This window comes from Haemaphysalis longicornis, unplaced genomic scaffold, assembly GCF_048455015.1.
Source record: "Haemaphysalis longicornis isolate Haplotype H1 unplaced genomic scaffold, Haemaphysalis longicornis Haplotype H1 scaffold_10, whole genome shotgun sequence".
NCBI lineage: Eukaryota > Metazoa > Arthropoda > Arachnida > Ixodida > Ixodidae > Haemaphysalis > Haemaphysalis longicornis.
Window position 1 is genome coordinate 12,682,986 of NW_027526204.1, and position 11,551 is coordinate 12,694,536.

The window sequence follows — 11,551 nt, forward strand, 5'->3', positions numbered from 1 at the left end:
AACGTGCCGGCGGCAGAGAAATCGGCATCCGAGCGACGACAGCGCCTGCGCAGCCAGAGAGACACGGACGTCACGGCATGAACGGCTACATAAGGGCTTGCTGACCAGGAAGGGCCATCACATCGGAGCAGTCCAGGCAACCGCTGGGCGGAATCGCTACTAAAACCACTGCATTTTTTTAGCAGCCGGAATCTTCAGCGGCACAGCCTTTGAACAGTCATGGCCCCTTCATCGTAGCATCGCAAACGTGCCGGCGGCAGAGAAATCGGCATCCGAGCGACGACAGCGCCTGCGCAGCCAGAGAGACACGGACGTCACGGCATGAACGGCTACATAAGGGCTTGCTGACCAGGAAGGGCCATCACATCGGAGCAGTCCAGGCAGCCGCTGGGCGGAATCGCTACTAAAACCACTGCATTTTTTTCGCAGCCGGAATCTTCAGCGGCACAGCCTTTGAACAGTCATGGCCCCTTCATCGTAGCATCGCAAACGTGCCGGCGGCAGAGAAATCGGCATCCGAGCGACGACAGCGCCTGCGCAGCCAGAGAGACACGGACGTCACGGCATGAACGGCTACATAAGGGCTTGCTGACCAGGAAGGGCCATCACATCGGAGCAGTCCAGGCAGCCGCTGGGCGGAATCGCTACTAAAACCACTGCATTTTTTTCGCAGCCGGAATCTTCAGCGGCACAGCCTTTGAACAGTCATGGCCCCTTCATCGTAGCATCGCAAACGTGCCGGCGGCAGAGAAATCGGCATCCGAGCGACGACAGCGCCTGCGCAGCCAGAGAGACACGGACGTCACGGCATGAACGGCTACATAAGGGCTTGCTGACCAGGAAGGGCCATCACATCGGAGCAGTCCAGGCAGCCGCTGGGCGGAATCGCTACTAAAACCACTGCATTTTTTTCGCAGCCGGAATCTTCAGCGGCACAGCCTTTGAACAGTCATGGCCCCTTCATCGTAGCATCGCAAACGTGCCGGCGGCAGAGAAATCGGCATCCGAGCGACGACAGCGCCTGCGCAGCCAGAGAGACACGGACGTCACGGCATGAACGGCTACATAAGGGCTTGCTGACCAGGAAGGGCCATCACATCGGAGCAGTCCAGGCAGCCGCTGGGCGGAATCGCTACTAAAACCACTGCATTTTTTTCGCAGCCGGAATCTTCAGCGGCACAGCCTTTGAACAGTCATGGCCCCTTCATCGTAGCATCGCAAACGTGCCGGCGGCAGAGAAATCGGCATCCGAGCGACGACAGCGCCTGCGCAGCCAGAGAGACACGGACGTCACGGCATGAACGGCTACATAAGGGCTTGCTGACCAGGAAGGGCCATCACATCGGAGCAGTCCAGGCAGCCGCTGGGCGGAATCGCTACTAAAACCACTGCATTTTTTTCGCAGCCGGAATCTTCAGCGGCACAGCCTTTGAACAGTCATGGCCCCTTCATCGTAGCATCGCAAACGTGCCGGCGGCAGAGAAATCGGCATCCGAGCGACGACAGCGCCTGCGCAGCCAGAGAGACACGGACGTCACGGCATGAACGGCTACATAAGGGCTTGCTGACCAGGAAGGGCCATCACATCGGAGCAGTCCAGGCAGCCGCTGGGCGGAATCGCTACTAAAACCACTGCATTTTTTTCGCAGCCGGAATCTTCAGCGGCACAGCCTTTGAACAGTCATGGCCCCTTCATCGTAGCATCGCAAACGTGCCGGCGGCAGAGAAATCGGCATCCGAGCGACGACAGCGCCTGCGCAGCCAGAGAGACACGGACGTCACGGCATGAACGGCTACATAAGGGCTTGCTGACCAGGAAGGGCCATAACATCGGAGCAGTCCAGGCAGCCGCTGGGCGGAATCGCTACTAAAACCACTGCATTTTTTTCGCAGCCGGAATCTTCAGCGGCACAGCCTTTGAACAGTCATGGCCCCTTCATCGTAGCATCGCAAACGTGCCGGCGGCAGAGAAATCGGCATCCGAGCGACGACAGCGCCTGCGCAGCCAGAGAGACACGGACGTCACGGCATGAACGGCTACATAAGGGCTTGCTGACCAGGAAGGGCCATCACATCGGAGCAGTCCAGGCAGCCGCTGGGCGGAATCGCTACTAAAACCACTGCATTTTTTTCGCAGCCGGAATCTTCAGCGGCACAGCCTTTGAACAGTCATGGCCCCTTCATCGTAGCATCGCAAACGTGCCGGCGGCAGAGAAATCGGCATCCGAGCGACGACAGCGCCTGCGCAGCCAGAGAGACACGGACGTCACGGCATGAACGGCTACATAAGGGCTTGCTGACCAGGAAGGGCCATCACATCGGAGCAGTCCAGGCAGCCGCTGGGCGGAATCGCTACTAAAACCACTGCATTTTTTTCGCAGCCGGAATCTTCAGCGGCACAGCCTTTGAACAGTCATGGCCCCTTCATCGTAGCATCGCAAACGTGCCGGCGGCAGAGAAATCGGCATCCGAGCGACGACAGCGCCTGCGCAGCCAGAGAGACAAGGACGTCACGGCATGAACGGCTACATAAGGGCTTGCTGACCAGGAAGGGCCATCACAGCGGAGCAGTCCAGGCAGCCGCTGGGCGGAATCGCTACTAAAACCACTGCATTTTTTTAGCAGCCGGGATCTTCAGCGGCACAGCCTTTGAACAGTCATGGCCCCTTCATCGTAGCATCGCAAACGTGCCGGCGGCAGAGAAATCGGCATCCGAGCGACGACAGCGCCTGCGCAGCCAGAGAGACACGGACGTCACGGCATGAACGGCTACATAAGGGCTTGCTGACCAGGAAGGGCCATCACATCGGAGCAGTCCAGGCAGCCGCTGGGCGGAATCGCTACTAAAACCACTGCATTTTTTTCGCAGCCGGAATCTTCAGCGGCACAGCCTTTGAACAGTCATGGCCCCTTCATCGTAGCATCGCAAACGTGCCGGCGGCAGAGAAATCGGCATCCGAGCGACGACAGCGCCTGCGCAGCCAGAGAGACACGGACGTCACGGCATGAACGGCTACATAAGGGCTTGCTGACCAGGAAGGGCCATCACATCGGAGCAGTCCAGGCAGCCGCTGGGCGGAATCGCTACTAAAACCACTGCATTTTTTTCGCAGCCGGAATCTTCAGCGGCACAGCCTTTGAACAGTCATGGCCCCTTCATCGTAGCATCGCAAACGTGCCGGCGGCAGAGAAATCGGCATCCGAGCGACGACAGCGCCTGCGCAGCCAGAGAGACAAGGACGTCACGGCATGAACGGCTACATAAGGGCTTGCTGACCAGGAAGGGCCATCACATGGGAGCAGTCCAGGCAGCCGCTGGGCGGAATCGCTACTAAAACCACTGCATTTTTTTAGCAGCCGGAATCTTCAGCGGCACAGCCTTTGAACAGTCATGGCCCCTTCATCGTAGCATCGCAAACGTGCCGGCGGCAGAGAAATCGGCATCCGAGCGACGACAGCGCCTGCGCAGCCAGAGAGACACGGACGTCACGGCATGAACGGCTACATAAGGGCTTGCTGACCAGGAAGGGCCATCACATCGGAGCAGTCCAGGCAGGCGCTGGGCGGAATCGCTACTAAAACCACTGCATTTTTTTAGCAGCCGGAATCTTCAGCGGCACAGCCTTTGAACAGTCATGGCCCCTTCATCGTAGCATCGCAAACGTGCCGGCGGCAGAGAAATCGGCATCCGAGCGACGACAGCGCCTGCGCAGCCAGAGAGACACTGACGTCACGGCATGAACGGCTACATAAAGGCTTGCTGACCAGGAAGGGCCATCACATCGGAACAGTCCAGGCAGCCGCTGGGCGGAATCGCTACTAAAACCACTGCATTTTTTTCGCAGCCGGAATCTTCAGCGGCACAGCCTTTGAACAGTCATGGCCCCTTCATCGTAGCATCGCAAACGTGCCGGCGGCAGGGAAATCGGCATCCGAGCGACGACAGCGCCTGCGCAGCCAGAGAGACACGGACGTCACGGCATGAACGGCTACATAAGGGCTTGCTGACCAGGAAGGGCCATCACATCGGAGCAGTCCAGGCAGCCGCTGGGCAGAATCGCTACTAAAACCACTGCATTTTTTTAGCAGCCGGAATCTTCAGCGGCACAGCCTTTGAACAGTCATGGCCCCTTCATCGTAGCATCGCAAACGTGCCGGCGGCAGAGAAATCGGCATCCGAGCGACGACAGCGCCTGCGCAGCCAGAGAGACACGGACGTCACGGCATGAACGGCTACATAAGGGCTTGCTGACCAGGAAGGGCCATCACATCGGAGCAGTCCAGGCAGCCGCTGGGCGGAATCGCTACTAAAACCACTGCATTTTTTTAGCTGCCGGAATCTTCAGCGGCACAGCCTTTGAACAGTCATGGCCCCTTCATCGTAGCATCGCAAACGTGCCGGCGGCAGAGAAATCGGCATCCGAGCGACGACAGCGCCTGCGCAGCCAGAGAGACACGGACGTCACGGCATGAACAGCTACATAAGGGCTTGCTGACCAGGAAGGGCCATCACATCGGAGCAGTCCAGGCAGCCGCTGGGCGGAATCGCTACTAAAACCACTGCATTTTTTAGCAGCCGGAATCTTCAGCGGCACAGCCTTTTAACAGTCATGGCCCCTTCATCGTAGCATCGCAAACGTGCCGGCGGCAGAGAAATCGGCATCCGAGCGACGACAGCGCCTGCGCAGCCAGAGACACGGACGTCACGGCATGAACGGCTACATAAGGGCTTGCTGACCAGGAAGGGCCATCACATCGGAGCAGTCCAGGCAGCCGCTGGGCGGAATCGCTACTAAAACCACTGCATTTTTTTAGCAGCCGGAATCTTCAGCGGCACAGCCTTTGAACAGTCATGGCCCCTTCATCGTAGCATCGCAAACGTGCCGGCGGCAGAGAAATCGGCATCCGAGCGACGACAGCGCCTGCGCAGCCAGAGAGACACGGACGTCACGGCATGAACGGCTACATAAGGGCTTGCTGACCAGGAAGGGCCATAACATCGGAGCAGTCCAGGCAGCCGCTGGGCGGAATCGCTACTAAAACCACTGCATTTTTTTAGCAGCCGGAATCTTCAGCGGTACAGCCTTTGAACAGTCATGGCCCCTTCATCGTAGCATCGCAAACGTGCCGGCGGCAGAGAAATCGGCATCCGAGCGACGACAGCGCCTGCGCAGCCAGAGAGAGACGGACGTCACGGCATGAACGGCTACATAAGGGCTTGCTGACCAGGAAGGGCCATAACATCGGAGCAGTCCAGGCAGCCGCTGGGCGGAATCGCTACTAAAACCACTGCATTTTTTTAGCAGCCGGAATCTTCAGCGGCACAGCCTTTGAACAGTCATGGCCCCTTCATCGTAGCATCGCAAACGTGCCGGCGGCAGAGAAATCGGCATCCGAGCGACGACAGCGCCTGCGCAGCCAGAGAGACACGGACGTCACGGCATGAACGGCTACATAAGGGCTTGCTGACCACGAAGGGCCATCACATCGGAGCAGTCCAGGCAGCCGCTGGGCGGAATCGCTACTAAAACCACTGCATTTTTTTCGCAGCCGGAATCTTCAGCGGCACAGCCTTTGAACAGTCATGGCCCCTTCATCATAGCATCGCAAACGTGCCGGCGGCAGAGAAATCGGCATCCGAGCGACGACAGCGCCTGCGCAGCCAGAGAGACACGGACGTCACGGCATGAACGGCTACATAAGGGCTTGCTGACCAGGAAGGGCCATCACATCGGAGCAGTCCAGGCAGCCGCTGGGCGGAATCGCTACTAAAACCACTGCATTTTTTTAGCAGCCGGAATCTTCAGCGGCACAGCCTTTGAACAGTCATGGCCCCTTCATCGTAGCATCGCAAACGTGCCGGCGGCAGAGAAATCGGCATCCGAGCGACGACAGCGCCTGCGCAGCCAGAGAGACACGGACGTCACGGCATGAACGGCTACATAAGGGCTTGCTGACCAGGAAGGGCCATCACATCGGAGCAGTCCAGGCAGCCGCTGGGCGGAATCGCTACTAAAACCACTGCATTTTTTTAGCAGCCGGAATCTTCAGCGGCACAGCCTTTGAACAGTCATGGCCCCTTCATCGTTGCATCGCAAACGTGCCGGCGGCAGAGAAATCGGCATCTGAGCGACGACAGCGCCTGCGCAGCCAGAGAGACACGGACGTCATGGCATGAACGGCTACATAAGGGCTTGCTGACCAGGAAGGGCCATCACATCGGAGCAGTCCAGGCAGCCGCTGGGCGGAATCGCTACTAAAACCACTGCATTTTTTTAGCAGGTACGTGCAAAGGCTATCGCAGCCATTAAGTTATACATTGGCTACTGGACTGCTCCAAGTGTGTGCTAGAAATGGGCGACAGACAACCCTCCACGATTAAAGAGCTTTGTAAGGCACTCGCGGACATGGCTGAGAAGTTTCAAAAAGGTCAGGGCGAATTAAAAGCAGACCTTACTAAGGTTTTTGAAACTCAACTTGGCGCTGTGAAAAAAGGCATGGATTTCTTCAACAAGATGTTTGAGGAATTCAAAACCGAAATTACAGACGTCAGGAAACAACTTGCTGATGCTAGGGCAGAACAGCAGGCGGTGAGGATAGAAACCAGCCGCCTCATGAAAGAGCTGAACGAAACGAAGAAGGAGCTCATTGATCTGCAGCAGTACAGCCGCCGGGAAAACCTGGAGATAAAGGGAATACCGGAAGTTCAGAATGAGGATCTTCTGGCCACAACTACAGCCATCTCCGCCTGTCTCAAGGTTCCGGTCAAAGAATCGGATATTGATGTTGTTCATCGTGTGCCTACCAAAGATAAAACTAAATCCAACATCATTGTCAAATTTACATCACGTACAGCAAGGGACAAAATACTGAAGGAAGCAAAAAAATTACGGTTGAACACATCCAACTTGGGTCTCCCTGGAACAGAACCAATATATATAAATGAGCATCTCTGTCCTGCAAAAAAGGTTCTTCTAGGGTGTGCTCTGAAGGCGAAACGCGATAAAAATTGGAAGTTCACGTGGGTGGCAGATGGAAAAATTCTGATGCGCAGAACGGATAACTCCAGGGCCGTTCACATTTCATGCATGGATGATCTTGCTCAAGTGGTATAAGAACCATTCAACTGATACGAAGTGAAAGTCGGAATATGGCTTACACCACAGCTCAAATTGAACATATGCGACTTGAGCATGGTTATCTGACCGTTTTGCACTGTAACGTACGTAGCATACGAAAGAATTTGGACACGTTGATTGCTTATGTGTCTAAATTTACGTTCAGCTTCGATATAATCGCGGTTACGGAAACTTGGCTTAGAGAGGGCGAGACAGCAGAAATTCCCGGTTACTATATGCATTCCCAACCTAGAAAATGTTCGGCACGTGGAGGGGGCGTAGCGCTGTTTCTAAGACGGAAAGTAGATAGCTACTATCTCAACGAATGCACGTTTACTAAAGACGCAGTTGAATCCCTTTTTGTTCGCATCAAAGGCGGTATCACTGTCGGTGTTATCTACCGTCCTCCAAACTCAAGCAAAAGTGATTTCATTTCGGCCATGGAAAGTATTTTGTTATCTACTACAACATCGAATGATTCTTTAATTATTTGTGGTGATTTTAATATTGATTTGTCAAAGGATGATTGCCCCGATTATACATATTTGCTACCTTCATTTCACGTCCAAAATGTTATCGCAGAACCTACACGAATAACCAATAACTCGGCCACTTTAATTGATCACATACTATGCAACATTGATATGAATGTATCTGCTGGTGTATGGGATGTTGCTATCGCTGACCACTGCCCAACGTTTGTGTTTTTGCCCCCAAAATACCAGAATTCCGTGTCTGATGTTCCCGTGAAACGGAAAACTCGAGTAGATTATGATCTCGTAAGAACGTTACTGAATTCTGTCTCTTTTGAAGACATGTATGATGAGGACGTACAGATAGAATGTGAAACCTTTGTGCAAAGCATTACAAGGGCAATTGAACAATCAACGCGTCAGTGTTCCCGACATAATTACCAACAAGCAATTTGTCCTTGGTTGAGTACTGCTATACTTGACGTGCTCAAAAAAAAGGATTCATATTACCGAAGATGGAAGAATAATAAAACAAATGACTACTACCATAGTCAATTTAAGTATTACCGGAATAAGTCGGTCGCAATGATGAGGAAGTCAAAAAAACAATATTACACAGATCTTATCGCTCGTCACGGGGGTGATAATAGGAAGGTCTGGAGAATTGTAAATGATGTTATCGGAACGAGCCGGAAAGATACTGTTGTACCCGACAACCCCTCTACTGATGTCTGCAATTATTTCAATACCTATTTCACCAACATAGGTAAAATTGCTAGCAACGGACCTATCGCAGACGAAGCTGAAGATTTTCCAATGACCAATAATGTTTTCAATATTAATACAGTAACGCAGGGAGATATAATAAATATCGTAAACCAGCTATCGGAGAATAAAGCTGTCGGTTATGACGCAATACAAGCGAAAGTAGTGAAACAAAACATTGACATTCTGTCGGTTCCCCTTCATCATATAATTAATCATGCAATTAACTCCGGTTCTTATCCAAATGTACTTAAAATTGCACGAGTTGTTCCAGTTTATAAGACTGGAGATCCGAACAATCCAAATAGTTACAGACCAATATCTGTGTTAAGCGTAATTAATACCATTTTCGAGAAATTAATATCTATACAGCTTAAAAAATATCTCCAGGAAAATCACGTAATTTGCCCGCAGCAGCATGGCTTTGTTCCCAACAGGACTACGTCCTCGGCCGTTGTAACACTTGCTCAAGTTATAAACAGCGCTCTTCACAAAAATCAGTTGGCAATAGGAGTGTTTTTGGACATTAAAAAAGCTTTTGACTCGGTTAATCATTCAATTCTAATAAATAAACTGGAAAAATATGGTATAATTGGCAACTCCCTTAAATTATTTGCGAGCTATCTTTCATCTAGAAAACAGAAAGTGGTAATCGATAATCACCATTCTTCATACAGTGACTTAACATGTGGTGTTCCGCAAGGATCAGTTTTAGGTCCTATTTTATTTTCCTTGTATGTAAATGATCTCCCACTCGCAATACAGAACTCCAAAATACTAATGTATGCGGATGACACCGCAATTATATTTTGCGGTGATTCTCTATCTGAAATGCAAGATACCATACTAGCTGAAATGGACAGTATCTACTCATGGTTTTTGAAAAGTAAGTTAACCATAAACACCGACAAAACTAAATGTGTCATCTTTCACTCGAGGAGAAAAGTAATTGATAATAGTTCTTTTAGTGTGTATATAAACGACAAACCAATTGAGAATGTAACTTCCTTCAAATATCTGGGTGTTGTCTTTGATTCACACCTACATTGGAAAGAACAAATACAAAAGGTGTGTAAAAAACTTGCGTTTAGTTGTTTCACGTTAACCAAAGCGCGGTCTTTCTTCCCATGTAGTATGTTACGATCTTTATACTTCACTTTATTTCAGTGCCACATTATTTATTGTACGGAAGCCTGGGGGCTTACCTATGAAACATATTTTACGCCGTTATATCGATTACAACGACGAGCACTAAGAATAATATCATTTTCTGCATTCAACCGTCCTGTCAATACAATTTTTAAGGAATTTCGTGTACTTTCTTTTTCAACTATTCGGGAATACAAAATATCTCTTTTAGTAAACACAATTATAGACCATAACTTTCCTGTACCCTTAGCACGGTTTTCTATCCCTGTTCGGAGCACTAGGCAAGCATCCAACGCCAACTTCAACTTGCCAATGTGTCATAACGTTTATGGCGAAAGGCTTATTGAATTCTACGGTGCCAAAGTGTGGAACGATGTACCTATTCAAGTGAAAACTGCGAGGAACTTCAAATTGTCTTGCAAGATGTTTTATTTGGATAAACAGAATGTAGTTTAATGATGCGATTGTGATTATGGTGGATGTTTATACTGTTTTGTGTTTCATTTATTCTTTGCCTGTTTTGTTCATTTTCTTTATCTTCGAAACTTGGTGGATACCTGCGACTCATTTGTATGTGCATTTTTGTATTGGACCGGAAACTAGCCTCCTGGCTATCGGTCCAAATAGTCTGTAAACCTTTTTCCTGTCTTGTGATAATAAAGCTCTTGATTGATTGATTGATTGATTGATTGATTGATTGATTGATTGATTGATTGATTGATTGATTGATTGATTGATTGATGTGGTTGATACAAACCATGCAGTCAATTTCACGCGAATCACGTAAACTAACTGCGACTGTTTAAATGAGCGGTTCCGCTCACGAAACGGCTCCAGAGCATAACATGCATCTATGGAAACTGCTTAAAGGAGCACTGACACCAATTTTCGGCGTTAATATTATTGCACAGTTCGCTTCCTTCACTCAACAGAATACCCTGGGTGAAATATGAGCGGCCTGCGACGTGAAGAACATAGTTTAATTGTATCTCATTTATCACGCCGACGGAGCAGCGCGCAGAGCGCCACTCAGCAAATGGACATCAGCGTGACATCATCAAGGGAGAGCCAAAAGAAGTGACGCGGCAGCGGTCGTCAAAAGCTCGTCACGTCACTTCATGCGGGCGGACCCACGAGCGGCGAGCGGGCGCAACACCCTCTCAAGCGGGCGCCGGGGACGTCCGCACAAAGCGGTGAGGTCAGGCAGGGAGTCAGTCATATGCGCCGTTCGGGATGAAAGCGCGGGAATTTGAAAGAAACAATTTTCAGGCCGTCCAATGTAATTAACTATCGCGCGCTGAACTATTTGAAGTGCTGTTTCAGGTTTGCAAGGCAATTAAGCATCGATAAAAGCAATAAAAGTGTAACATAAAATTTTCGTGTCAGTGCTCCTTTAGGACCGGAAAAGACTGACTTCGGTGCGCGTAGTGCATGCATTGTGAGCAGACCGCACCGCTTCCTCTAAAACAATTTGAATGAAGCAAGCGGAACGAAGCAGCTACGCGTTCCCAGGCCGCGCATTTGTAAACAAAAATAACTGCTCCAATCAACAGGTGCCGTAGAAACAGAGCAACTGTGGCCGCGCTTCCCAGCGGGACTTAACCCCCTCGTTTTTCCCTTTTCACCGCGACCCCTTAGCGAGCAACCGCCGAAAAACGCTAACAGCGCCAAGCAAGGACAGGCAATGGAGGGAGGTGCAGTTTTCGTTGCCTGATTTTACCATCCTTGAGAGTTAAGCAGCACAGCGCCACCGCTAAATGTCCGAAACTCGTACACGTGCGTCCAGACTTGAGTTTGTGATAGAGCTTGTTTGCACTCCTGTACTCAAGAGTGCATGTACTCACGAGTGCAAGCACTCGAAAATACAGTATTCATGAGTATTGTAATCATGAGTACTGTGTACTCATGAGTACCATACTCACCAATACTCATACTCATGAGTACTCATGCTCATGAGTATTGTACTCATGAGCACTCATATTCATGAGTAGTGTACTCCTGAGTTCTGTACTCACGAGTAGTAAACTTACCCCTGTACTCAATCGC

General features: G+C 50.8%; 1 protein-coding gene across 1 annotated transcript; it reads left to right on the plus strand.

Annotated features, from left to right (window-relative positions):
- The first annotated feature begins 6,497 nt into the window (after nt 1-6,497).
- Nucleotides 6,498-7,386, plus strand: LOC144157609 (uncharacterized). Its single transcript, XM_077688439.1, has one exon. It carries the CDS (start codon nt 6,498-6,500, stop codon nt 7,113-7,115), a length of 618 nt encoding a protein of 205 aa, XP_077544565.1. The 3' UTR covers nt 7,116-7,386.
- Nucleotides 7,387-11,551: the final 4,165 nt, after the last annotated feature.

Bases quoted from the DNA above. Each gene is read 5' to 3' on its own strand.
- LOC144157609 (XM_077688439.1), top strand. From the start codon at position 6,498: ATGGATTTCTTCAACAAGATGTTTGAGGAATTCAAAACCGAAATTACA.